This window comes from Psammomys obesus, unplaced genomic scaffold, assembly GCF_907164565.1.
Source record: "Psammomys obesus unplaced genomic scaffold, mPsaObe1.curated_primary_1811, whole genome shotgun sequence".
NCBI lineage: Eukaryota > Metazoa > Chordata > Mammalia > Rodentia > Muridae > Psammomys > Psammomys obesus.
Window position 1 is genome coordinate 6,477,179 of NW_026596166.1, and position 25,788 is coordinate 6,502,966.

At 41.0% G+C, this 25,788-nt stretch overlaps 1 protein-coding gene across 1 annotated transcript in view; it reads right to left on the reverse strand.

Annotated features, from left to right (window-relative positions):
• Syt16 (synaptotagmin 16) overlaps window positions 1–25,788 on the reverse strand; it is a 101,488-nt gene that overhangs the window by 27,191 nt on the left and 48,509 nt on the right. The window contains exons 2-3 of the mRNA XM_055595283.1: window positions 6,822–7,034; window positions 365–618 (exon numbers count right to left, since the gene is read on the reverse strand). Coding sequence (XP_055451258.1) covers window positions 365–618; window positions 6,822–7,034 — 467 coding nt within the window. The remainder of the gene's footprint in view (window positions 1–364; window positions 619–6,821; window positions 7,035–25,788) is intronic.

The following is a 25,788-nucleotide window of genomic DNA, read 5'->3' on the forward strand; positions in this document are numbered from 1 at the left end:
ACAGAACCCACTTTTCCACAAAGGAAAGCAACTAGGCTCTCCAAAGTTCTAAAAATCCTTTTGTATCAGGATATCCCTGTGAAGGTGCACTCCCTGATGGCTTCTTTTCCATTGCTCTCACCACATTCTTCTTCCACGTCCATTTTGAGAGGATGTATTTGTGATTCTTTTATTGCTATTCGCAGAGGCTTTGGTCATCTAGACAAACATTTATTTCAAATAGAAGGTTTTTCTTTTCTTTTTCTTTTTCTTTTTCTTTTTTTTTTTTTTTTTAAGGCCCGGCAATAACTTCCTTTCTGGAGAAATCAGGCGAGGGAAGGGAAGGAGCACATGGTACTAAAATGAAGAATGGAGAACAACTTGCCTCTGGACTCCACACAGAGGAGCTGTGGGTGGCATAGGGATCCTCAAAGCCCTGACTAATAAAAGCCGTCTCTGTCTCCAGGATGCCATTCGCACAAGGACGACTGAGGCTTCGGAGGGCGACAGTCTCTTGATGACAAGGGCCGTGGTGCCTGGCGTCACGGCTCTCACAGGGGTACTGTGAGAGGGCGGAGATGGGGCGATCTTCGTAAGGCAGAAACTCAGAATAACTGAGTTGACTGGTTTCATCCAAATCTAAATTTGCAATGAAAAAAATTTTCAATTGTATATTTTTATACCTTTCGATCTAGAAAAATCGAACAATGGCATACACAACAATCAAGACCACAGAAGCGAAGCTTATAACAATAACATCTTCGAAGACAATCCCACACACATGATGGATAAACTTTGCCCCTATAGTAAAAAGAAAAGCTCATTATGTGAGATAAATGTAGGTGAGGATCATGAGCTTGAGGCCAGCTACAGGGGGGACAAATCTTTACAAAAAAAAAAAATTTGAAATCTTGATCAAAGTAAAAGCTTCTGTATTCGAGCCACACAGAAATTCTGATGTGTGAACAATGTTCATATCTTCTAACACTTTCTTTCATGCATAAAACTATTTTAAAAAAGCCATTGGTGGGTAATTATGGATGTACAATAGTATCCTGTTGGGCAGATAGCAGCACTCTTTTCCCATAAATATTACATTTTCACCTGCCTGGCCCAAACTTGATTCTTCCGACTCATTAAACTCCAGTTTCCAGAGCACCTCACCATCCATTTCTGGGCTCCCTGGCTGTTTCTCTCCTCTCCTCACTGTCTTGTCCACTCAAAAGAACCAACTCCTGAACTATCCCTGACTCCTTCCAGCTCAGTGTTTCTCTCTCTCTCTCTCTCTCTCTCTCTCTCTCTCTCTCTCCTCCTTCTGAAGCCTTCTGAGCAGAGGGTGATGTGCTAACCACAGGGGACAAAGGAGCACAGAAGGAGGAGACCACATCCTCGCTACATTACTGTTTGCATTCTAGAACTACCTCTAGGTTATCTGTTCTGTTGCATCGGTTTTAACCGTTAGCAGAAAGATCCATCCTTATACTCATATTATTAAAAAGTAAGGAGTATTAAACCAGGGCTGGGGGTTGTCTGAGTTGGTAAAACACTTGCTTTGTAAGCACAGGGACCTGGGTCCAATGTCCGATACCAATGTAAAAGCCTGAGTGGCTTTCTCTTTCATTCGCTCTCCCTTTGCCTCTGCTCCTTTGCCTCCTCTTTCCTCTCCTCTCCCATTCCTCCCCAGGACCCTACTCACCTCATTCATTTCTCCTCAGTGTCAGCAGACAAAGCAAACCCGTCAGGTACCTCCCAAGCAACAGCTTCAGCCCTGACTCCCCCACCCCAATTAAGATGTCTCATCTCTTTAGCTCCCAGGCCCTCTCAACAGTCCCCAGCCTAGGATGAAAGAAAATGAGAGACATAGACAGGAGTGGGGCATCCAAGAGACATCCCTAGTTCAGCTCTATGTGCCCTAGCAGCTCCTTGGGAGTGTCTTAGAACTTCAGCTATCTCATAGGCTCCCAGGAGGCATAAGCACGCAGAGTCTTTATCCGCTGCTACATCTTCACTAAACCTTCAGATAACGTTCAAGAGGAGTCGTGTAGCAAATACCTGGAGCAGCCAGGTGTGGAGCAAAGCCGAATCCTGGTGACGGTAACTAACCAGGGTACAGCGGACGAAAATGCCGATTCAAGCTTAAAATAGATAACGTGCGGCTTGGCCATTGCTCAGGGGTGAGTAGTAAAGGTTGGGTGCCCAGAACCCACATGAATGTTAAATGTAATTCTAGTGTCCAGGTAGCAGAGAGGAGGGATGCCCAGAACTGACTGGCTAGACTAGCCTTATTAGGAAGGTCTGAGTTTACCGGAGAGACCCTGCCTGCCTCACTGACTGAAGTAGAGAATGATCGGGGAAGACTCTCAGCATTGGGCCTGGACCTCCACACACATGTTCACACATATGTACACGCCCCTATATGCACACGCACGCACACACACACCGCCTACATACACAAGCACATGAGAATGAGTATCTGTATGTAAGTATATGAATATACATACTTGTATAGCAGATGAGTATGTATATGAGCAATATGCATACATATGAATATATATGGGTATATATACATATGGATGAGTATATATGAATATAAGAGCATATATGCATATATGTATATTTGTGCATATATATACTCATTCTCATGTGTATTTTTAAAAATACTATGTAAAGACCAGATTAGCACAACTTTGGACTCTGGATTTATAATTTTTCAAAACCACACCAGCCATTGAAAAACTCCTCTCTCTCTCTCTCTCTCTCTCTCTCTCTCTCTCTCTTGTGTTATTCTTAAATATTCAGCTCAGGCTTCTTAGAAACACTTCCACAGGATACCACACACACAAAAAATGTTACATTCATACTTTCAGTTGTTTGACAAACACGCCTATTTAAAAGCCACAGAAAACGACAGAATGCAGGAAACTTCTCATGCAAAAACCTACAATAAAGCAAGGTTTTCTTCTAAGTCTCTAATTAGCACACCCATTCCTCACATACATGAACAGTGAGATGTCCTATTAAACAGTGGGCCGTCTATCAATGTGTGCAGTACCCAGCAGGACTTCGGTACAAAATCTAACTTCGCAAGAAATTATCCCCATAAAATTGTCTCCTGACTTTAACTCCTATGGCGATAATACCTAGATCAGCAATGCGGGGACTTTCAGCAGCTACATTAAGCCATGAAACATTATTCATAACTGAAAAAATAAAACCGTATTAATAGAACAAAGCATTTCCCATGGCAGACAAGCGAGGGACAAATTAGAAAATCGAGTCTGGGCTACAAGTCAAGTAGCAACAAGAAGGAAAGGAAATGTTGTGTCACCATAAGAGTTCCCTTGCCTGCAAATGGCAGAGGGTCACGTCGCTTTAAACACACATGCAAAGGAAATGGCCTATTTTCAGATAAATAGATCTTGGCTTTTTAGAGGTTATATGCCATAACTGTGTCACATTGAATATATTCACATGGCCAGAGAAAGTGTTCAACTTGTTCAGGATATGAGCCACAATAATGGAACACTCCATTATATAATTACTGTCTTTCATACTCTCTATCTAGCCATATAGGAAGAGTGTTGCCACTCACTATTCATAATGGTCCACCTGCATGATATCTTAACTGGGTTATGGGTGCCAATTATTCAAACGATAATAGGACTTGGTGTGTTGCTATTTTGCGACTATGACTGAGATTCATAATCAGTTGGCTTCAAATGAAGGAGACAGTCCTATACAACCAGTTAGTGGGAGGGCTAGAAGGGAACTCTTCCTGGAGGAGAAGAAATTGTATCAAAGAATGGAAGCTCCTGCTCATACCTGAGCTCTTGCATCCACTTCCTCATGGCCTGCTCCAGGGAGGCCACAGCTGATGATTTCTGTGTCTACTCAGCACAATCAAATCCAATCACATATGTGTGTGTGTGTGTGTGTGTGTGTGTGTGTGTGTGTGTGTTTTCTTAGTACTGCTTCTCTGGTTGGTATCTCATTCTAAACAAAACTGGCTAGAGATACTGAGGATATGAGTTTTTTTTAACGATATGGAGAAGAAGATATCTATCTTTTATAAAAACATCTTAGTGGACATACACACCTTTTGGTATTGTCATCTACAAAGTTCACACTCAAAAAATCCACAATAGCATTATGAATTTTTAAGTCTCCTAATGTTTTAAATAAGTTTGTTATTTTGCAATTAAGCCACATTTGTAGCTCTCCTGGGCCACAGGTAGCCCACAGGCTTCAGCTGGACATGCTGATAAGGAGCAGCTATTCTTACTTAGCTTTAAGGTTACTGCTCAAAACAAATTTTTAAAAAAAGCAGTCCCAACAAGTCAACAATTAAGCTATAGCTTCATGCTCTGCCTGGAACTCAAACCTTCCATTACAGGAAAGATAAAATTGTGACCTTTACAGGTAAATGGATGGATCTAGAAAAGATACCATTGAGTGAGGTAACCTAGACCCAGAAAGGCAAACATTACCTATTCTCTTCTACTGGAGACTCCTAGCTCTAAATTTTCAGATGTGAGCATATAGCCTGTCATGACGACAGAAACTAGGAAAGAAAAGTGGAACCATTGCCAGAATAGAGTGTATAGGGAGAAAAAAGGAAGGGAAATAGCAGAGCACACATGATCTAATCATGAAAACGGGAAAAGAGGGAACCTAGGGAAAGGAAATGGGGTCAGTTCAGAAGAAGGTGGGAGGAAAGTAAAGGGGAATGGCAGGGTACAAGTGACGATATGATGGGGAAGGGAGGCTCTCTATGGAAGGGGAGGGAGGTAAATACAGGAGAAGGTTAAGGACACATTGTAAAATAACTCCAGATCTGACACCCTCATGCAGACATACATGCAAGCAAAACACTAATGCATATTAGAAAAAAATAAATTAATAATAAAAATATCACCAGAGGATTTTAAGAAGGTTAAAGAGACATTGCAAAAGAAGTATGAACTAGGGCAGAGTGCCGGGAAAAGCTGTCTTCCAGCCATAACATGGCCATTGTATTCAGGCACTCACGGCGTCTGAGGTTACCTGCACGAGAGCTGAACAAGGTCAAGCCAGTCAAAGCTGTAGCTTGGAGGGGGAGGGTTAGAAGACCACATTAATAGTTAAGGAACTATTGTAGGTGATGGCTGCTGGTGGAAGGGGAGTCACTCTTCACTGAGGCTGTGGTCACTGGTACATTGCCTATGCTCCAGTGAAGGGCCTTACCACCTTGCTCATGTGTGCATCGCGAATTGGATTCAGCTGCTTTGGGGAGAGGGAAAAAAAAAGAGGATATGAAGCTGGGAGAGTAGTTGGAGCAGAAAAGTTGGAGGTAGATATGACCAAAATATGTTATATATATATATATATATATATATATATATATATATGCATGAAATTCTCAAAGAATAAAATAGCTATTTAATAAAAGAATGCATTAACAACAACATAAAGCAACACTGAATCAAATGCCTAGGGAAAAAGCACAGCTTGGAATATGCTGCTAATGACTTTGTAAGGAATCCATCATGATGTCACTTAACGGAAGCATAGGATACAATAAGCCTCCTGCAGTTCATTCCAAATCCAGATTTCACTTGGATTTTGAGCATTTAATTTCACTGTCCAACATTTTAATGCATTCTTTAAACAGGAAGAATTGTCTACAATTAAACTGAATCTAAGTAAAATTAATTAGCTAAATGGAAAGTAGGCAAAATATAAAGAAAAAAATTATTCTTTATCATTAAACAATTCCACTGCTTTAACAATGCATAGAAAAGAAATGATAGTAAAAATAAGCAATACAAACATTCATCTTTCCACGGCTTTGATGACCTCAAATTTAGCATGCGGCTATTTCTATAAAAATCCTTTGGATTTTCTTCAGCATTTATAGTAATTCATTCAATGAAGTAGACTTTGTCCTCTGTCCAATAGAGGGAATTTCATCTTTTCTATCACTACCTGTCAAAACTTCAGAATTACTAGTTGTGACAAGGATTCCAGGAAGGTAAGGCTGGGTGGCTGTCTCCATTCTCAGAGCCTTGGCCATTTGTATAAATCAGAACCCAGACGCACAGGCTTCTGGGAAATGGGGCCATTAGCTTTAGAATTAAGCAAGGGACTCTCAGGGAGTCACCTACTATTAACTTTCATTAGCCAGCATTTGCCTGTTTGGCGGAGGGAAAGGAATGCAGAGTGGAACACTAGGGAACAGGAGGGGAGGGGAGGGGGAAAGGCAGAGGGTCTACAGCCATTAATGTGTGGTTTGTCAAAACGGGTCATATTGTCTTTTGTCAATAAGTCTAGCTGAATGATGAGTAGCAAGCTTTTCCTGCCTACCATGCCTCCCCCCCAACACGGTCCTGTTGGTTAGTCAAGCCTTTGTCCTTTTTCCTCTTGTCCTGTTCTCATTGTAAAACCACAATCTCTTAGTTCCTCTAGTCTCCTTTTTCTCTGTCTCAAGTTGACAAGATGGACGATGCGCCATGATAGTCCCATTGCCATGGCTGCCATACACCCAATGAAAGAGAAGGAAGACTGGAGAGCTTTGACCACTGTGAGCAGAGGGGAAGTTAGATGGAGGACCCTTCATCTAGCCTTCTACTAAAATAACTGCATTGCTCAGACTCTCCCCTGGTCCAGGATCTGGGGGCTCTGAGCATGAAGGTCCCAAGAAGCATGCTAAATGTTATTCTATTCTTTCTGGGCCCTTTCCCCAGTTTCATAGTTTATTTTCTTCCCACTCTGGACTCTTAGATAGGTATTTAAATTATTCACCAGCATTCTTCCCATTGACCATCCTTTGCCTAGGTAAGGGAGAAACATGCTGCAATCAATACCTTCATGAGCAGACACTTCAGCGCTGTCTTCTTGGTAAGTGGACAGCAAATGCTTGCGTTTTGTTTTCTGTCCCAACTCTGTTGTTTTTCCCTTCTCTGGTGCTCCCGTACGAAAACTCTGGGATCGGGACACAGAGATCTCAAACTGCTTGATCACATCTTCCTCACTCTCGGAAGAGGTGGGTGGCTCTTCATTATCCCCGAAGCTGTTAACTGGGAGCAAACAAGAGTCATAAGTCCCCTGTGTGGCTCTGTGCTCCAACAAACCAGAGACAGACAAACCAGGAAAAGGAGAAAAAGAGCATGGATGATTAGCCTGATGGAACAAGTTCAAACTGGATAGAAAGGATTTAAAGCACTCTTGAAACAGAAATCTGGGCCAAAGGGATAGCTCATGGAGTAATTAGAGATAGATGGCTGGCACCCAGGAGAAAACAGTAGGACACCCATCACTGGATAATGACCATCTTGAAATGTAGTGCTGGCCCTCGGCCCTGCTGATTGGTGATGGTGCATATAACCCTAACTGGAAAAGCAGGGCTGTGAGAGGCACATTTGCCCAATATGCAGTTCTTGGGGAAAAGTACACTTTGTCTTGCTGCATTTATTAAAACACACAGAGGCAAGCTCTACTTCAGAGGAGAGATATTTCCAGCTAGGATTTTCCAAAGGCTTCCTAGCTTTGAAGGGAGTTCACTGTGTGTAAGGATTTCTACTCATTTGAATCACAAATGTTCTCAGTGTTTCTCAAGGCAACCAAGATAACTCTAGGAATTGCTGCTCTTAATGTATTTCACTGGGGCTGGGGAGAGAGCTTGGCGGCTGATGTGTTTGCCTTGCATGCAAGAAGACCTAACTCTGCTTCCCCAGCACTGATGTAAAGAGCAGAGGATCCCAGCATGCACTTGTAATTTCAGTGCTGCTGAGGTGGACACAGTCAGATCCCTGGAGCTTGCTGGTCAGTCAGTCACTCTAGCCAATTCATGAACTTTAAGTTCAGTAAAAGGCCATGCTCTTAAAAAAAACAAAACAAAACAAAAAACAAGGCAGAGAGTGATAAAGATAGCTGATATCAACCTCAGGCCTCCACATGAGCACACACAGGCACACACACACATAACTGTACCATATATATATGAACAAGTTTGTCAAGGGAGGTGATTCTATGGGGAAAGGGAGAGAAACGGTTATCGTAGTGAGAAAATGTGTCTATCTTCTCAAATCCCTAGCTGTTTAATATGTAGGGACTAAAAGAGAGACTACAATCTACTTATTTAATAAAAACTTAAATACAATACAACATATTAACTAGAACCTCAGGCTGTGCTTTAGCTCTCTAAATCTTTAGTCTTCACATCTGCTGTGTCGTAGCCTTTGTGCTACATCTCCTCGTGCCCTCCCCAACCCAACTTTGGAAAGCCTGATTATTTGTTTTTATCGATTGAACGCCCTTTAAAAAATTTTTTTTTCTATCTAAGTGGGAGCATGCAACGTTATTTCTCCCTAGCTTATTTCACCTGGCGTGATGTCTTCCGGGTCCATCTACCTTGTGCCAAAGGGGAAGTCCAGTTCATTTTAAGGTTAAATAATAGACTTTTTACATGCATGCTTATACACACATACACACACGTATCCTTTAGCCACCTCTCGAATAAAAACACAAGTTATTTCTATATCACGCGCTGTAATGAACATGGGACACAGATATCTTTATGAGGGGGCGGTGTTTACCTCCTGTGAGTGTGTTCTCAGAAGAGGGACTGCAAGGTCATATAGCAGCTCCACTTTGCACTTCTGTGGGACCCTCCATACTGCCTGTTCCAGTGGCTTCATGAGATAACCCTCCTACCAACAGCAAACTACGCCCCCTTTTGTTTTCTTGGTCTTTCCGATCACAGTAATGTTAATGAGACGCCATTTAAATCATCTGTACGTTTTCCCACCAGCACACTTTATTGTAGTCTCTCAACCTCTCCCACATACCAAGATCCCTTCGTGATTCTGCTGTTCCTTCTTTCTCTCAGGGACTTTCACAATGCTGGCTCCTTCCCATTCAGGTCTCAGAATGACTGTCCTTTCATTCCGAAAGCTTCCCTGACCCTCTTCCCTTGACTAGTTCTCATCTCCATCCTCTCTTCTCCCCTATCACCTCTTTTGTTAGCTGATGTCTTCCTATTACGTGAAACAATGCTGGTGGTATGGTAAGTGAAAATGCTTGTTGAAAATTAAGCACTTTGTGAATACCAAGTGCTGTCCCAAGCCAGAGTACACACATACACTCTTGTGCACTGTTTCCTAAGAATGAATTCTCATACCCCCCCCCCCCCCCCCCCCGTCTAGACAAGCTAAAAATGTCTCTGAGGTTTCTGTCTAGATAGTGTATTTTTCAGAACATCCTTCCTTTATGGCATAAACCAGGCTAGTGGCTTCTTCTGTTTGCTATAAAACAATTCTTGTGTTTACCTTATCAATGGCATTCCTTCAATGAGGAGGAATTACTGTTTCTTAGCATGCTCTCTTGAAAGAGAATGGAAGAGAGGAGAGAAGAGAGTGGAAGAGACAAGAGGATGGGAAGCAGAGGAGAAAAAAAGAAAAAGCGTGAGGCAAACTGAAGTCCAACAATGAGAGTTGCAGATCTGCTATTGACAAAGGGTAGGTACATATTTGAGTCAAAGCAGGCTGACCTGGAGCCTCTTAGCCTGGAGTTGGGGCATAATGGGCCTGGGGGTAGGGGTGGTCCTTATAATGCTTGCTCATGCTAGCAGCCATGTGGCTAAGTCCCTTAGCCTCTTAGGTCCTGTGTCCTTTGTATGGGGTCATCCCTAATGTCTCCATCATTTCTCCAGTTTTTGCAAGTACTCAACTTCTCCAAGTCCATCACTGCTGGCTGATGGGCTTCAAAATTCAATTCATGCCCTGTTGATCTCCATGGAGCATCTCATCTATGAACGAGAGAACGTACTTATTTCAACTCAGTGTTACTACTCTTTCCGGCACCATGGTAGGACCAGAAAAAATGTCCAAAAGAATCCTAGATCTTTCATTGCTATTTCAATAATCTGCACAGATAGCCCCTCACCAGAAACCCCAAGAAGGAATAGTCTCCTCATTCCAATATGTGTTTGGCTTAGCATTCTGCTAAGCAACTACACAGTGGCCAAGGGGACAAGCATCCATTAGCACTCTTCCCAACTCTATGATATCATTTGTATGCTTAGGCCAGTTTTTAACATTTAAACAGCCATAAGTCATTCATTTATATATATGTACCAATGTGGGATATTCCCATACCTAGAAAATTATTAATTATATTAAAATACACACAGACACATACACACACATTGATTTTGCTCAATGAGTCACTGAGTCTACAGAGTAAGGCTTCTCCTTACTTAATATAATAATCATATGGTAACTATAATATCTACCCTATTTTCAGCATTTAATCTTCTTGGAACTTTGGATGTTCTATTTACTCTATTTACTATTATTGTTCACGTTGGACAGATAAACAATGACAGAAAACAATAACTTGCATAAGAAAACAAAAGAAAGTAACAAAGCTGAAACTTGAACACAAAACCTCTAGTCCTAAGCATTTTGCATATCATCAAATGTCATCACATCAGGAAATAGAGCCATGTCTAGACTACTCTTTGGATGAAAGAGAGAGAGAGAGAGCTTTGCTTTGTCATTTAGCCTTCATCTGCCAAATGGCTGTTTCCTCTTTGCTAGATGGAAGATAAGAGCAGTGAGAAGGACAGCTGATCCACGTGAGTGTGGGCAGGCTGCATGATTAGCAGTCTGTCACTCTGCATCTGATCTAAATATGACTGCACCTCCTATTCTAAGCCTCACTTCCCAAGGATCTCATAGCATTCCCAGTCTGAAAACGAAATTGTAATATCTCCTGAATGCCACTGGACAGTGACAGTGACACCATTCTAGTGACAAACGCAATCCTGTATTCAACCTCCAGCAGATTTGTGGTGGTTTGAACAGGAATTGCCCTCATAGGCTCTTAGAGCTGAATGTTGGCTCACCACCAGGAGTGGGACAATTAGAAGGTGTGGCCTTCCTGAAAGTAGGTGTGACCTTGTTGAAGGAGGGGTGTCACTAGAGCTGGGCTTTGAGGTTTCACATGCTCAAGCCAGGCCCAGTCGCTCTCTCTTTCTCCTGCCTGTTGAGATGCAGAACTCTCAACTACCTCTCCAGCACCACGTCAGTCTACATGCTGGCACACTTCCTGCCCTGACAATAATGAACTGAACCTCTGAATACAAGCAAGCCCCAAATAAATGCTTTCTTTCATAAGAGTTGCTATGGTCATAGCATCTCTTCACAGCAATAGAACTTTGACTAAGACAAGGACCTAGACATTCCTCTAAAACTTGTTAAATATTCACTTATTTCCTCCATACAAGTACCCAATGAAGTCAATATTGTTAGCACGCTCATTTAATGAGGACCTAAGACTTAGTGTCAGTCATTAGCAGTTCTAAATACAAAATCAAGATTCAAGTCCAGACTGTCTTGTTCCAAAGGCTATCTTGTTCCAATACTTCCTCAAGAAAAACAAACAAACAAACAAACAAAAAAGACTAATTAAAAGACTGTGCTCTTTCACTAGGAAAATAAAATTAGGTTGTTTTTTTTTACTCTTATGAGCATCTATTCCCCATTTAAATAGGGAGAGTTATCTGCCCATGGTCAGCCCAAGCCAGGAACAATTCAGTTCTCTCCAGTGTTTGCAATAAAGTATGTGGCCACGCAACTCTACAGTCTGTCTTCCTAATGGTTTTCTCCCAAGATTCAAATTTTAGTTCTTATTTGCTTGAATGATCCAGTTAACTGCTTTGAAATGAAACCATGTCAACAACTAAATAGCTGATCTGAGTTTCATTTAATTTAATCTCCGAAAAATCAGTCTCGGCTAAATTATGACACTTATTTCAAACAAAAGGCAGTGTTTAATGGAGTGCCATGTGAATATGAAGTTCAAATTCCTTTCAAGATAAGTGTCTGAAAATAGTACAGAGGCAGGTTTTCACTAAAAATCTTGACTCCTTTAGCAATTAACTTGTCAATATGACAGGAAAAAAATTTCATAGTTATCTTGAGTACAGATAAGTTACTTTGATATGTATTCATCTTCAAACTGATGTTCTGTTCGTTTCACTCAATGAGAATGCAGATAGATAGATAGATAGATAGATAGATAGATAGATAGATAGATAGATAGATAGATAGATGGATAGATCTTTGATGGCTGTCACAGAGGACTGTGTTCTAAGCCAACTACCACCGTCTTCAAAGCTACAGCTGGGTCCACTCACAAAAGATCCTTACAGTGGGGTGTGTCAACTGTTGACATTCCCTCCTAGAAAGAGGTGGCAGAAAGGGTCCCGGGACCCTTGCCTGAGTATCCAGACACCCATCCCAACAAGTTGTCTGACATTCTGCCTTAAACACATGTGGCCTCAGGGAGGGTACAGACCTAGGGGAGGGGCTAGAGCAAATCCTTGAAAAAGTTCGAAGGGCATCTATGTAAATAGCTGGATGAAATCCCTCACCCCTACTGGGTGAAGACTTCAGTGCCGCTTTCTCAGAAGGAAGAACCTAAGCTCCTTCCTCACCTACACTCTGTGAGGAAGCCCAACAAACTCACTGACTTCCAGAGCAAACTCTTAGAATTGTGCCTTGGCTTGTCTTTGGAACCTTGAAGAGGGGTAGGCATGTTTAGATCTCTCCTCTCGGGGTGGAATTATAGTAACAGCATGTAAGCACCTTCCACGAAAGAGAAGGCAGAGTCTTTTGCCATCCTTTGGATGCTTGGCCACCCAGCTTTATCCCTTTATTTACACACTACCCAGCTACAACTCGGGCTTCTCCAACTGCTGGAGTTCATGAACTGACAGACACAGGGAGCCTGCCTCATAGTGACCCATCATTGCCGAGTCCCAACAATAGCCACAAAATTCCCCTCACTCTAATTTTGATTGAGTTGTTTGTTTGTTTGTTTGTTTGTTTGTTAAGAAGCAAAGGAAATTCTGCTTTCATCTTGCAGATGGTAGACATGCTCAGCCAAGGCCAGAGCATGGGGGAAGAACATGAACGAAGCTGTCAGAATTTGACCCTGATATCGTCCGTTGAGAAATTTGTGGTCTTAACCCTCAGGAACTTCAGTGTCCTCATAACTGACATGCCACACTTCTAAAAGATTTTGAGGGAGCTAAAAGAGATAAACCAGGCATTCATTCACATTTAGCCTGTGCTTGGCACACGGCCTGCTCAAATGTTAGTTATGATTACAATTGCCATCATGCCATTGCCCTGTTTAAGCCCCTCGACGCAGAACTGCATTTACACGCAAAGGAACAGACACGCCTGCTCTCTCACAGATTCTGGTTTGACAGTTCATCATCAGGCTTGTTGGAGGAAGAAAAATAGAAGAGATGAGGGCTAGGATGGTTGGAGATGAAGCTGATCGTGTTGGCTGTTTCTCGCCTTACCTTGTGACCCTTTCTGTAGGCCTCGGGGAGGCTCTGTCTGGCAGTGGGCAGTGCCCGACACCTGTTCATGTTGTTGCTTCTTTCAGGGAAAAGAAATTTTGGAGGAAAAAAAAAAGAAACCCTGCCAACTTGCAATGCAAAGAAAGGAGCTTTTCTGCTCTGTTTTGCAGATGGAGAAAATCTTGTAAAGGATCACTGCAGTTCCAAGCTTCTTAATTCCTTCCGCCCACACCAGAGCGATTAGGTGGAGGCAGGGATTGCTCATATCTTCTCAGCTGAAAGTGGAGACAGGTGGGTGGTGGGCTGTGCAAGGCAGGACCTGGTGCCACCTGTAACTACAACTTCAGGAAATCCTTTTGATAGACAATTTCTCAAATACCCACCACAAATATCTTCCCACGGTGACAGAAATGAGGACAAGAAGCTGGGTAAGATGGAAGAGCCAAAAGGAGGTCAGATGTGACAACAACTGATTTTAAATCCTATGGGGAAAGTGGGACCTTCCCAAGAGCCCATCACAGACATCCCTGGACTCCTGCCAGAAAACGGCTTATAAACCATCCAGTCTTGATGCTTCTCGGTTGATGCACAAAGGAAGTTTGGATTCTGTGTCCTTAGCACTCAGGGGTTACTTGGTTTTTGCATAGGATAAATGTGAAAGCCTAGTAATTTCAAGAAATTTGAAAAGCACTGATACCACTCAATCCTTTGATTCAGTAGAGTGGAATGCTAGAGGCATGAAAAACTTTGAAGAGGTATACAAGTTGTTAGTGGCAGGAGGGAGGGCCAATGTCTGATTGTCCTCTATGCACCTGCTTTCTAGGCCTAGACCTTCCGTGAGGTGTTTAGACAACTCTGTTTCCCATAGGAACGAAGAAAGGACACTTACAATAGTTAAATGGGAATAAAGCAAGTAGAAAATCTTTCACTAAAATTAGTAACACAGAAAGTACTACACTAAAACCAAGTAAGTTATGAGTTCAGTTCTGATAATACTAGAGTGACTCTTACAAATAAAAAGTAAGTCCATGGGAAAAAGAAATTTAAACAGATTAGTTGCAAATATAGAGCAGACAGAAACTGGATGGGATTTGGGTTGTTTGCTGAAAATGCTCCCACATCTGGGAGGCACAGGGCAGTAAGAACTCTGGCAGACACCTTACTGACCTAAGGTATCAGAGGACAGAGCTCAACACAATCAGAGCAGATGGAAATAAGCAGGGTAGGTCCCCAAAATGGAAAGCACCATTGAAAAGGAACCCCAATATCTACAGGTGAGCTTAGCTTAAATGTTGGCAAAAACTGAACTATTTCTGCATGGAGGATTATCTAAGCAATCTAAAAACAGGAGGCTGGAGACGCTGGGCAGATATCCCAGATGCTTCCCACTTTAAGGGAAACTGAGGTAGGTATTAAAATCAGGTCAAGTTAGAAGGGTTGGCAAACCCCCCAGTCTTGTCACCAAACTCTAAAGGGTCAGTTCTAAAAGTGAGACCAAGAGTAAAAAAGGAAACAGTCTATGTAATACTTCATAAGACAAAAGGAATCAGCTGTCATTTGAATTTGAGAAAAGTCCCTCTAAAGGAAGGGGAAAGATTCCAGTGACTTCACACTTTGTCTGAAATGCCCAGTGCACAGCCAGAATGGAGTGGACTAACAGAGAAACAAGTAAAGTATGCACGTCAAGGGGGAAAATCAGTCAGTGGAACTAACCTCAGGATAACTCAGAAGTGGATGTCAGAACCTTTCAAACAGATAAAGGGAAAAAATGATCACAAAGAATGTGCAGAATGTGAAATCCAGTGCAAGAGAACCAAACAGCAAAAAGAATCTAAATGAGCTAAAATTGAAAACCTTCTCTGGGGTTATTTTGAAATGCCACTGGACTGGTGCTGCAGCCAGTCAGAAGTGATAATACTGTAAGACCCAGCCTTAACACAAAATCTAGAGAGAGTAAACAAGTCCCCAGAACACCAAACAGTCCAAAATATGTTTATCTAGGGTCAAATAAGTAAATAAATAAATAAATGGCAAAAATATGCAATAAAAATATTTTTAAATGATGGTTTAGGGTCTGTCAAATTTCTTGGGAAAGAAATAAACATACAGATTACGAGTATCAAAAGTCAGCATTATAGTCAACTAAATTTAAAAATATGAAAACAAATGACTGAGAATTACAAGATCAAGGAAAAAAACTAACACATTAAGTGCACCAAAACAACAATATAAATATGTGAATATGAATATAAATACAAATATTGCAAAGAGAAAAGCAACTCCCACAAGTTGTCCTGTGAGCACTACATGTGTGCTGGGGCATTCATTCACACATGGACACACATGTGTGCAAACAAACACACGTTCACTCACTCCAAAAAAAAAGAGAAAGAATTTAATTTCAGAGCTGGTAAAATGAATCACAACAGAAATGGTAAGTAGGTAGGTAAATAGGGAGAAAGATTTTTTGTTTTGTTTTGTTTTGTTTTGTTTTGTGTGTGTGTGTGTTTCTTTTTTTACTTTTACCTTTATTTAGTTGTTCACTTCACATCTCAATGGCACCCCCATCCTCCTTGCCTCTCCGTCCCACCCTCCCTCTCTTCTTCCCCTATCTCTTCCCCTACCCCTCAGAAAAGCCCCACTCACTAACCCACCCCAGCACTTCAGGACACTGTGGAAGAGGATGTGCTCAGTCCTGATGCAAAAGATGGACTTTTTAAATTTTAGTTTTCTTAAAAAAAAAAAAAAAAGGAAAGAAAGAAACGAGGGCAGGTGTAACACTGCACTATGGGGTTGATAAGGTCTGAAAACAAAATCCTGAGTCAAAGCCACAAGTGAGGGGAAAACTACGGATGCACACCACCCACAGCACGGCACACACCGCAGAGTGCTATCGTTTATGAGTTTATGATATCAAGCAGAGCAGACAGGCCATGAGGTGGCCCAGCTCTGACTCACAAGAGACTGTGAGAAAATGAGCATGTGTGGTCTCTAGAGAAGCCATCCGCTGAGAAACAGACACAGAGGAATAGCTAAGATTGTGATAAAGGAGTTGAAACCAAATGTTAAGAGGACAGATGATCGATGCATCCGTTAAGCAATGGGAGAAACTGAAGATGGGGAAATAGAACAAACAGAAAAGCAGCAGCAAAATTAGATAGTGAAGTCAGGTTGCTTTTAAAAGTTATTTGCAGGCTATAGGCAGAAGGAATGTAGCGTTGTGGTAGCCATACCAGAGGAAGATGCCTTCAAGACAAAGAATATTATGTTAGATAAAGTATCTTTTTTAATGATAAAGTGGTCAACTTATCAGAAAGATGGGAAATAAAAATGCGTACACGTTTATTAACAGGGCTTCAATGTCAATGAGGAACACAGCAATAAACTGAAATAAGGAATTCAGAATAAAAGTTAGAGATCCTGAGAGACAGCTCAGCAGGGGACAGGAGGCTGTCACCAAGACTACTGACCTGAGTTCAAGCCCCAGAATCCATTTTGTTCTCTGGCTCTCATAAGGTATTCGCACCAACACACACATAATGGGAGAAATAAGAATTGTAATTTTAAGTTAGAGATTTTAACACGCTCTCCTCTCGGCTTAGATATAAGGTCTGATTATAACTTACAATCAGAAACTACAGTTCTGTGTTATGATGCCTCGCAGAGCTGATCGCAATGATGCGCACGGTGGTGTTCCAAGGAATTTCAGCCCGGGCTCAGCTCTTGCAGAAGCAGAGAAAGAAAAGGCATTTCTCCAGCCACCATAAAAAGTCAGCATAAGCCTAATGTGAGTGCCAGGGCGTGGCCATGTTCCAGTTCATGCACACGGTGTGTGCATATATGTGTGAGACTGTGGGTACATATGAAGGCCAGAGAACAACCCCAATTGTCCTGTCTTAATATTTTATTTTTGAGACAAGTTTCCTCACCACCCTGGATCAAGCTGGCTAGGCTGGTAGGACAGCCACCCAGTGACTCCTGTCTCTCATATATGCTGTTGTCACTGGTCTTGTTAAGATAGGGTCTACAAACCAAACTCAGGTCCCCACACTTACAAACCAAGCATTTAACCAACAAGGACATTATCACAGGCCACAGACAACTTGTGACAAAGACATCGCAGGTACAGAAAGTTAGGTGCCAATATCCCACATGATCATGACAACGAAATATCCTTTAGCCAAGAATGTACTTACATGAGCATTTACTATGCTCACAGGAGGCGTATCTTACAAACAAGTGCAAGGTTAAAGACATTAAAATCAACTAATGTAATTTGGCAAATTAACATAAGAAAAGAGGAATGAAATAACTATGGCAACACAGGTGGAAAAAAATGCTAAGAGAGATTTATACTGATTTCTGATCAAACGAAGCAGTAAAAAAAAAAAAATAGCACATTAGGGAACACGCCTCCATCTGACAGAGGAGCAAGAATCTGCTAGAACAGTGCCGCTCATCTCAACCAAGGCAACTAATTGGTGAAATGAGCAGATAAGTCTAGGAAAGTCAGTTATTTTCCAGCTACAAATTAAAATTTAAAAAGTTATACCTGTTTAGAATAGTACCCAAGTGGACCAATCCTTGGGAACAAATTTAACAACAGGCATTCATAATGCTCATATAAAGCAATAAAATATCACTCAGAAAGAAGGGAAACAAACCAATAGGAAAAATGCATTCCCCCCCCAAACAAGTGTACTGATTTAATACGATCCAAACTCAAATCCAAGTAGACCTTTCCATCACATTGAACAAGCATACAACTTTTAAAAATAAACATGTATTTACAGTATAAGGAAAGGCAATGGGCCTAGAATAATCACAAATTTTAAGACAATGTAGGAAGGACATCTTATCTTACTTTATGACGTGTTACATGGATATGTCATTTTTTTTTTGCCAACATACTAACAATATTACTTAGATCTTCTAAGACCTTGTTTTCTAATTTGTAGGATGAAAATTATAAAGAGGAACTTTATAATACTGCTGAACATGAAAACTTTCGTTTTGTTTTGTTTTCTAAGACAAGGTTTCTCTGTGTAGCTTTGGCTATGCTGGATGCACTTTGTAGACCAGGCTGGCCTCAAACTCACAGAGACCTGCCTGCCTCTGCCTCCCCAGCTGCTGGGATTACAGGTGTGTGCCACTGCATATGACTACGAAACTCTTAAAATCCATGGGTCTTTTGTTGTTGTTGTTAACATTTTTTTTAAATGAAAAAGACTCAAATATCATCAGAACAAAGTCCAGAAAGAGCACGAGTGTGGTCATGTATCTGTATAATAGTGCCAAGGAGGCTCCATAGGAGAAAAGAAAATCTCCCACAAATATGATGCTCGGAGACATGTGTAATGGGGAACTAAACATCAGCTCTCGTCTCACACTGTACATACGTACATGTACATACATGTATACATACATGCATGCACACACACATACATAAATTAATCGAAACGCTAATTGTAAACTGTTAAACAAAGCCCATAAAAAACATAGGCGACACAGGGATTGTGAAGCACCCCTGTAACCCCAACACTTAGGAGGACAAAGCAAGGAGACGGTAAGTTCAAGACCAACCCAAGCAACACAGCAAGACTCTGTCTACAAATAAAGAAAAACAACAGCAAAAGGATAAGCTTTGCTACACAATGAAAGATTAACTGATGATAGATTGCATCAACATTTAAACATCCTGTGTGTTCTAGACTCTAGTCCTCTTTTGGATAAATAGCTGGCAACGATTTTCACCCATTCTACATGCTGCCTACTCACAGGTTCCTTGGCTGAACAGAAACCTTTAAGTTTCGTGAGATCACATGATCTCATGATTTGTTGATCGTTGCTCGTATTTCCTGTGTTACTGTAGTCTCATTCAGAAAATCCTTAGCTGCAACTACAGTTCAGATACTTTTTCCTCTAGCAGTTTCAGAGTATCAGGTCTCATGCTAAGGTCCTTGATTCATGGAGATTTGAGTTTTGTGCAAGATAAGAGCTAAGAATGGAGTATCATTTCTGCGTGTTGAAATCCAGTTTTCCTAGTATCATTTGCTGAAGATGCGCTTTTCTTCATTGTATATTTTTGGTGACTTTGTCAAAAATCAGGTAACTGTAGTTGAATGGACTTATACCCAGGTCCTCGATTCTACTCTGTTGATCCATGTGTCAGTGCTATGCTGCTTTTATTACTGTGGCTTTGTAGTATTATTTAGGTCAGGGATGCTGTTACCTCCATGGTGTTCCTTTTGTTCAGGATTGAGTTGGATATCCTTGGCCTTTTGTATCTCATATAAATGTTTGTACTTTTCTTTTATGTCTGTGAAAGATAAGCATTGGAACTTCTATTGTAAATTAATTGAATCTATAGATTTTTTTTATTTTTTATTTTATTTTATTTTATTTTTTACTGTGGTCACAATTAAGTAATTCTGATCCATGAGTATGGGCTGTCTCTCATCTCACATTTTCCTCAGTTTCGTTCTTTGGTGTCTTAAAGTTTCCATTGCAGAGGCCTTTTGTTTTCTTGATTAAGTTTGTTCTTAGGTGTTTTCTTTATTTTTGTGTGTAGCTATTATGAATGGGACTTTCCTGATTTTTTTCTAGTCTGCTTTATCATGGGTATCTAGAAAGGGTATTAACTTTTTGTATGTTGATTTGTATCTTACCACTTTTCTGAATGTGTTTATCAGCTCCAAGAGGTCCTTTTGAAGGAGTCCATAGAGTCTCAGGTAAAGAATCATATCATCTGAAAAATCATACTTAAAATTTTTATTTCCTTTTCTCTTTATTCTTCTTCTTCTTTATTTTTTCCTCTTGTCTTACTGCTCTTACTAAGGCTATATTGAATAGAAATAGGGAGAGTGAACTTCCATGTCTGGCCCCACATCTTAGTGGGAACATTTTGAGGTTTTTCTCCACTCAACATGATATTGGCTATAGGCCCGTCATAAGTAGCCTTTCTTATTTTGAGGCATGCTCCGTCCATTTTCACTATTTTCAACTGAGGGAATGTTGAATTTCTGTCACAGGATTTTTATGTACCTGTTGATATTATCATATGATGTCCATCTTTTAGTTGCCTTAGTTAGAATCGCTATTGCTGTGATAAAAACACCGTGATCAAAAGCAGCTCAGGAGAGAAAGGATGATGGGAATGCTGAAGTGTAGCCCTTCACCCCAGAAGATGGCTTCTGGCAGGGTAAGGGAGAAAAGACTCAGTTTTCTTTAAGGGGCTGGCCACCCAGCGTTTGACCATGCTCTAGTGAGTATATGGGCAACACAAATTGGGCTTGGCGTATTTCTTCTTCGTTTTTGTGGGGGAGAACACAAAGGTGAGGAAGGTGGACCTGGGAGGACTGGGAAGTGAGTGTTATTGGGGTGCCTTATGTGAAATTCATAAATAATCAATAAAATATTATGAAAAAGAGTTCCCTTTTCACCATCAAGGCCATCATTTGTTTTCATCTGTGTTCCTAATGAAAGCCTTTCTGATGGGATGACTAACAATATCTAACACTGTTTTAAACTTTTTTTTACTTGCCATTTGATTGTCTTGTTTTGTTTTGTTTTGTTTTTTTGAGAATTCTTTGTTCGGTTCCACAATTCATTTTTAAAATTGGGTTGTTGGGTTTTTTGTGTGTTTGTTACTTTTGCTATTTTTTCTTTTATTTTTACAATTTATTCATTATATATCCAGATTAAAGACCCCCCACCTCCTCCCTCCATTTTCTCCCCTACTCCTTCCCCAGTATACTAACATTGGTTTGTTTCTTAATGCTTAATTTTTTATTAGACTGTATAGTGGCTAATTTTTTTGTCATCATCCTTATCACAATTTTCAAGAGTTCTCTTTAGTAGCTTCCTAGCTAGACTGTTTCTTTGTAGGTGGGAGAAGATCACAGAAACCTTCAATGTCTTTCATTCTCAACTTGAGTCTGCAGTCATCGATAACACTACAAAAGATGCTTCCATTACAGTCAGTGGCAGCATTTATCATGGACTTCAACATGGTTCTCAGTGACAACAAGGACCATAGACACCCACATAACTTCTGGCAGGAGCAAGGACCACAAACTTCAGCACAGTAGCATTACTCCAGTGGCAGCACAACCCATAGACATTGACAGGGTCCTCAGAGGCAGCATGGACCTCAGACACCACCGTGGCCCCTAGTGGTATCATGGCCCACAGACATCAAGATGGCCTTCAGTGGCAACACAGACCACAGGAGAGCGAACTCATACACTATCTACCGGTGAGACATAAACCAGTTTGCCCATTTTGAAAATAAGTCTGGAGGCTTCTCAGAAAGCTAGAAATAGAATTGGCATATATCCGAGCTCCACCTCTGAACATGCACCCAATGGCCTTTATACCCTAAAACAGAGATACTTGCACAACCGTGTTCATTGCTGCTTGATTCACAATATATAGGAATGGACGTTCCCAAACTAGATGTCCATCAACAAATGAATATTTAAGAAAAATGTGAAAATGTGGTAATACACAAAACCAAATGTCCGCTATAAAGAAAAAAAATAAAATCACAAAAATTACAGATAAAATGGATGGATCTGGAAAAATTATAATGAGTGACGTGACAAGGACTAGGAAAACAATTGTATTCTCACTCTCTCTCTCATCTCTGCCTCTCTGTCTCTCTCATCTGTCTCTCTGTCTCTGTCTGTCTGTCTGTCTCTCTCTCATCTAAAGATGAGACTGCAGATGCTGGCTTCAAATCTTTCATTTTGTGTATTCAACTTGGAACACATGTGGGACCAGGAAATAATAAGGGACCTTTTGGAAGGGGACACATTTAGAGAGGATAGTAAACCATGCCTGAAGTGAAAATAGAAATGTAGAATTCTGGAGATGGAGAGGCTTCATCAGGGAGGGACCACAGGATATGTGGGGAAATAGGTGGAAGAGAGGTCTGACCCACAGGAAGAGTGTAGGAAAACCTATATGGTAGCATACTATCTTGGAACCAAAGTAAAAACATAACTGCAGCAATTGTAGGCTGCAAGTGAAATGAAAGAAGAAGAAAAAATTACTGGAGGCCAATAGATTAAGTAAATGGAGTAAGGAAGCTAGGGGAAGAGTAGGAATGAATGAGGAACCCAAGACTAAGGATGTATGAAGAGGCCTTTAAAAAAATGAGCTCTAATTGAATTACCCTGTATGGTGGACAATGTCACTCCCAGATTACATGGATTATTAAGTGGAAACCTCAGTTCAAGGCATGGGATACCTCATCAATTATTGGTCAAGAAGCCCCCAGGAAGGCTCCAAAACAGTATATGTCATTGCTATGGCTGTTTCTCTTGGTTACCCACCATAAACACAAAATAATACTCTACTGCTAAAGGTACCATATACTTTGGCTGCAGGATGTAGAGAAATCAGTTTCAAACTAACCAGGAAACCTCCTTCCTGTAGTCCATCTCTCATAGTGCCAGAAGGGGTACACGGGCTTCTAGGAAGAAAAGATATCAGCGGTCTTACAGGTCTTTCAGGCTACAATACCAACTCGCCAGGCAAGATAAATTCACTGGTGTGACGGCGACACAACAGTACAGAGGTAACTGACTGCTTTCTGACTACAATTGAGATCTCTTCCACAGAAGGAAATATTATGCTTGCTACTGTGATCCTGGTAGAGAGCCCATGGCTGGGGAGGTCCTGGGTCCTGGGGTTCTACCTGCTCCTATTACTTCATGAAATGGTCAGGCTATTCTCAACCGTGGTCAGAGAAGTTTCCTTTTGTAATATGCACCAATCACTATTGAGATGACTAGCTGGTCAAAGGGCTGAGGGCATGAGAGTGGGTGTTCGGGTCTGCTGGATACAACATGGCAGTCACACTCCAGAACTTGCCTCTGTGGCCACCTGCACAGAGGTCTGCGCAGGATCAAGGTAGCCACGGTTCTAGATAAGCAGGTGCCTGATCCCCAGGCCCCACCCTAGACTGAGGAGCCACTGGCCGGTGGTAGTTTCTGAAGCAGTAGGGAGGACCACACTTTTTGGAAGGTGTGGCCCCTGGTAGGATTTCCATGCGTCAGTGGGTTATTCTGTACCGACACGCTTATGGCCATCATTACATGGCTTAGTGGGTTATCAAAAAAAAAAGGACATGAATTTTGGGAGGGGGAATGTGTCGAAGGGAATAATGAGGGAAGTCACAGGGGAGAAATGTTGGGTATATGATTGCATATATCTAAGAAATTCTCCAAAAGAAGAAAAAAATTAAATTTAAACTTTTGTACTTCGAATGATATGATTAAGAAATGAAACAGGAAAGGTCAGAGACTGAGGGACCACATCATGAGACAAAGGACTTCTGTGTAGAATGTATAAAGCTCTGTCACGACTCCATAGTAATACAAGTTGATACAGACGACTGAATAGAAACATCTCTAACAGACTCTCCAGAGACCGTTATGAACAAATGGCCTATAAACACCTGAATGATGCTTTAGTGATTATGGAGTTTACATGAACTAAAAAACACAATAAAATATCATCTTTTAAAAAAAATGGTATCAACATTAAGTAAGTAAAGCACTGACACACTTAGTAGCGACATAAAATAAAACACTACTTTGGAAAACTATTTGGAAGTTTCTCAAAAATTCAAACATAAAGGTGACTGTATGATGAAGGTGCCTTTCTCGATATCCTCTGAGAGAAAGAGAAACCCATATCCACACCAAGGCTCAGAAAAACTCAGTACTAGTTACAGTCTGAAAGAAACGCTGACATCCAGCAACAGGCAAAGAGACAAATTGTGCCATATCAATATGAGACAGTAACACCCAGAATCAAACAGAACAATCAATCATGCTATGCATGCCACCGTAAAGCAAAGAGAGAGAATGCAGAGTATGCTATTAGCATATACTATTATATACAGTATGCTATGCATATAGTATAGTGTTTTATTGTATTATATAGTATTTTAGTATATTATATACCATATGCTATCTAATATTTGTATACTCTGTTACATTATTTCATAGTATATACTGTTATGTATTCTTTATAATTAAAAATAACATACGGTAAGAGAATACAGGCAACCCATGTAAAAGGATTAGAAAAGGGGACACTTTATAAAAATTGCAAGAATTTTTTAGAGTAACGTAAGTTTTCTTTTCTTGATTGTAGTGATTGTTCAACAAGTACATCAAAACTCATGTTATATATATATTATATATATATTATATATATATATACATATCTGTATATATTATTACATATGAGTTTTCCCTTGATACAGTTTTTTAAAAGTCGATTGAAGTAAAGCTCTCTGCTCTGGCAGTATTACCTGTGGCCTCTATTAAGAAACAAAGACTCCTCCAGCTCTTCAATCCCAGCCTCAAGCCATTTCTGTTAGCAGTGAAGGTTCAAGTCCACAGTCTGAGGCCTGGCCCCATCTCTCTGCTCTACCTGGGAAAGAAATCTGGGGTCCTGAGTACCACCGGTTGCAGCATCTTTCTTTCTAGTCTCATTCCCTTCTCTGCGCACCTGGAAAACTCTGGCTTCCCTATTCATAATGTCAGTTCCTAGGGAAACCTTGAATGTATACTCAGGCTGTTACTTTCTAGAGCCTCTTCCTGTGTGAGCAGGCACAAATCAGAGGCACTATATACAGACAGCACTGGAAGAACCAGGCGTTCCTTCTACACGTTAGCCTATACCAAGAAATAATGTTTGACTAGACTGACTCCAAACATCCTTGTATATCTGCTCAGGAATTTGTGTTGCTAAGGAGTCAGCCCTGCATCCGGGACCCTGTAGGGTCTTTGAAGGTTATTTCTCTCCTGTACCAAGCCAGACAAACAAGAGAAGGAGTGTGGTCAAAGTTCTTGAGTGGTGGGGTAGTTCATTGCGTGACCCTGGAGATCACAAGCTACAGACAGCACCCGAGAAGATTTTATGCCTGATTGGCTTTGCCTCACCCTCTTTTGCACTATCGAGACTGTCTCAAGTACCAATATTTTCTGAACATCTGGCATTGACAATCATACAGAGATACAGAGTTGTTAGATGTCTGCAGCAGGGGCTCTCCTGGACAAAAAAAAAAAAAAAGACTGTCAGTTTCCCTAAGTATTTTCAGCTCTGCTTTCTAATTTGTATGCCTCCTCCAAGGGAAATTGCTGATAGGACCCAAGTGTTGTGCTCTTTCCCAACTATGATGGCATTTACATATAAATTAATGACCAAGACTGTAATTTCCTTGGCTGAGAATGGAGGTGACCTGATAATTAAGTCTCTGCACAGGCAGAGAAAGCGCAGAGCTGGAAAGGTTGTTCCTGCTTTCCTCCCCACCTCCACATTTCTCTAATACTCCAACAGTGCTTGTAAGCAAAAGTGAGTCAATGAATTACAGATTCTCTAATTAGAAAGATTCCCCTCTCAGTTTTTTTTTTAAATTATTTTCTTTCAGTTAG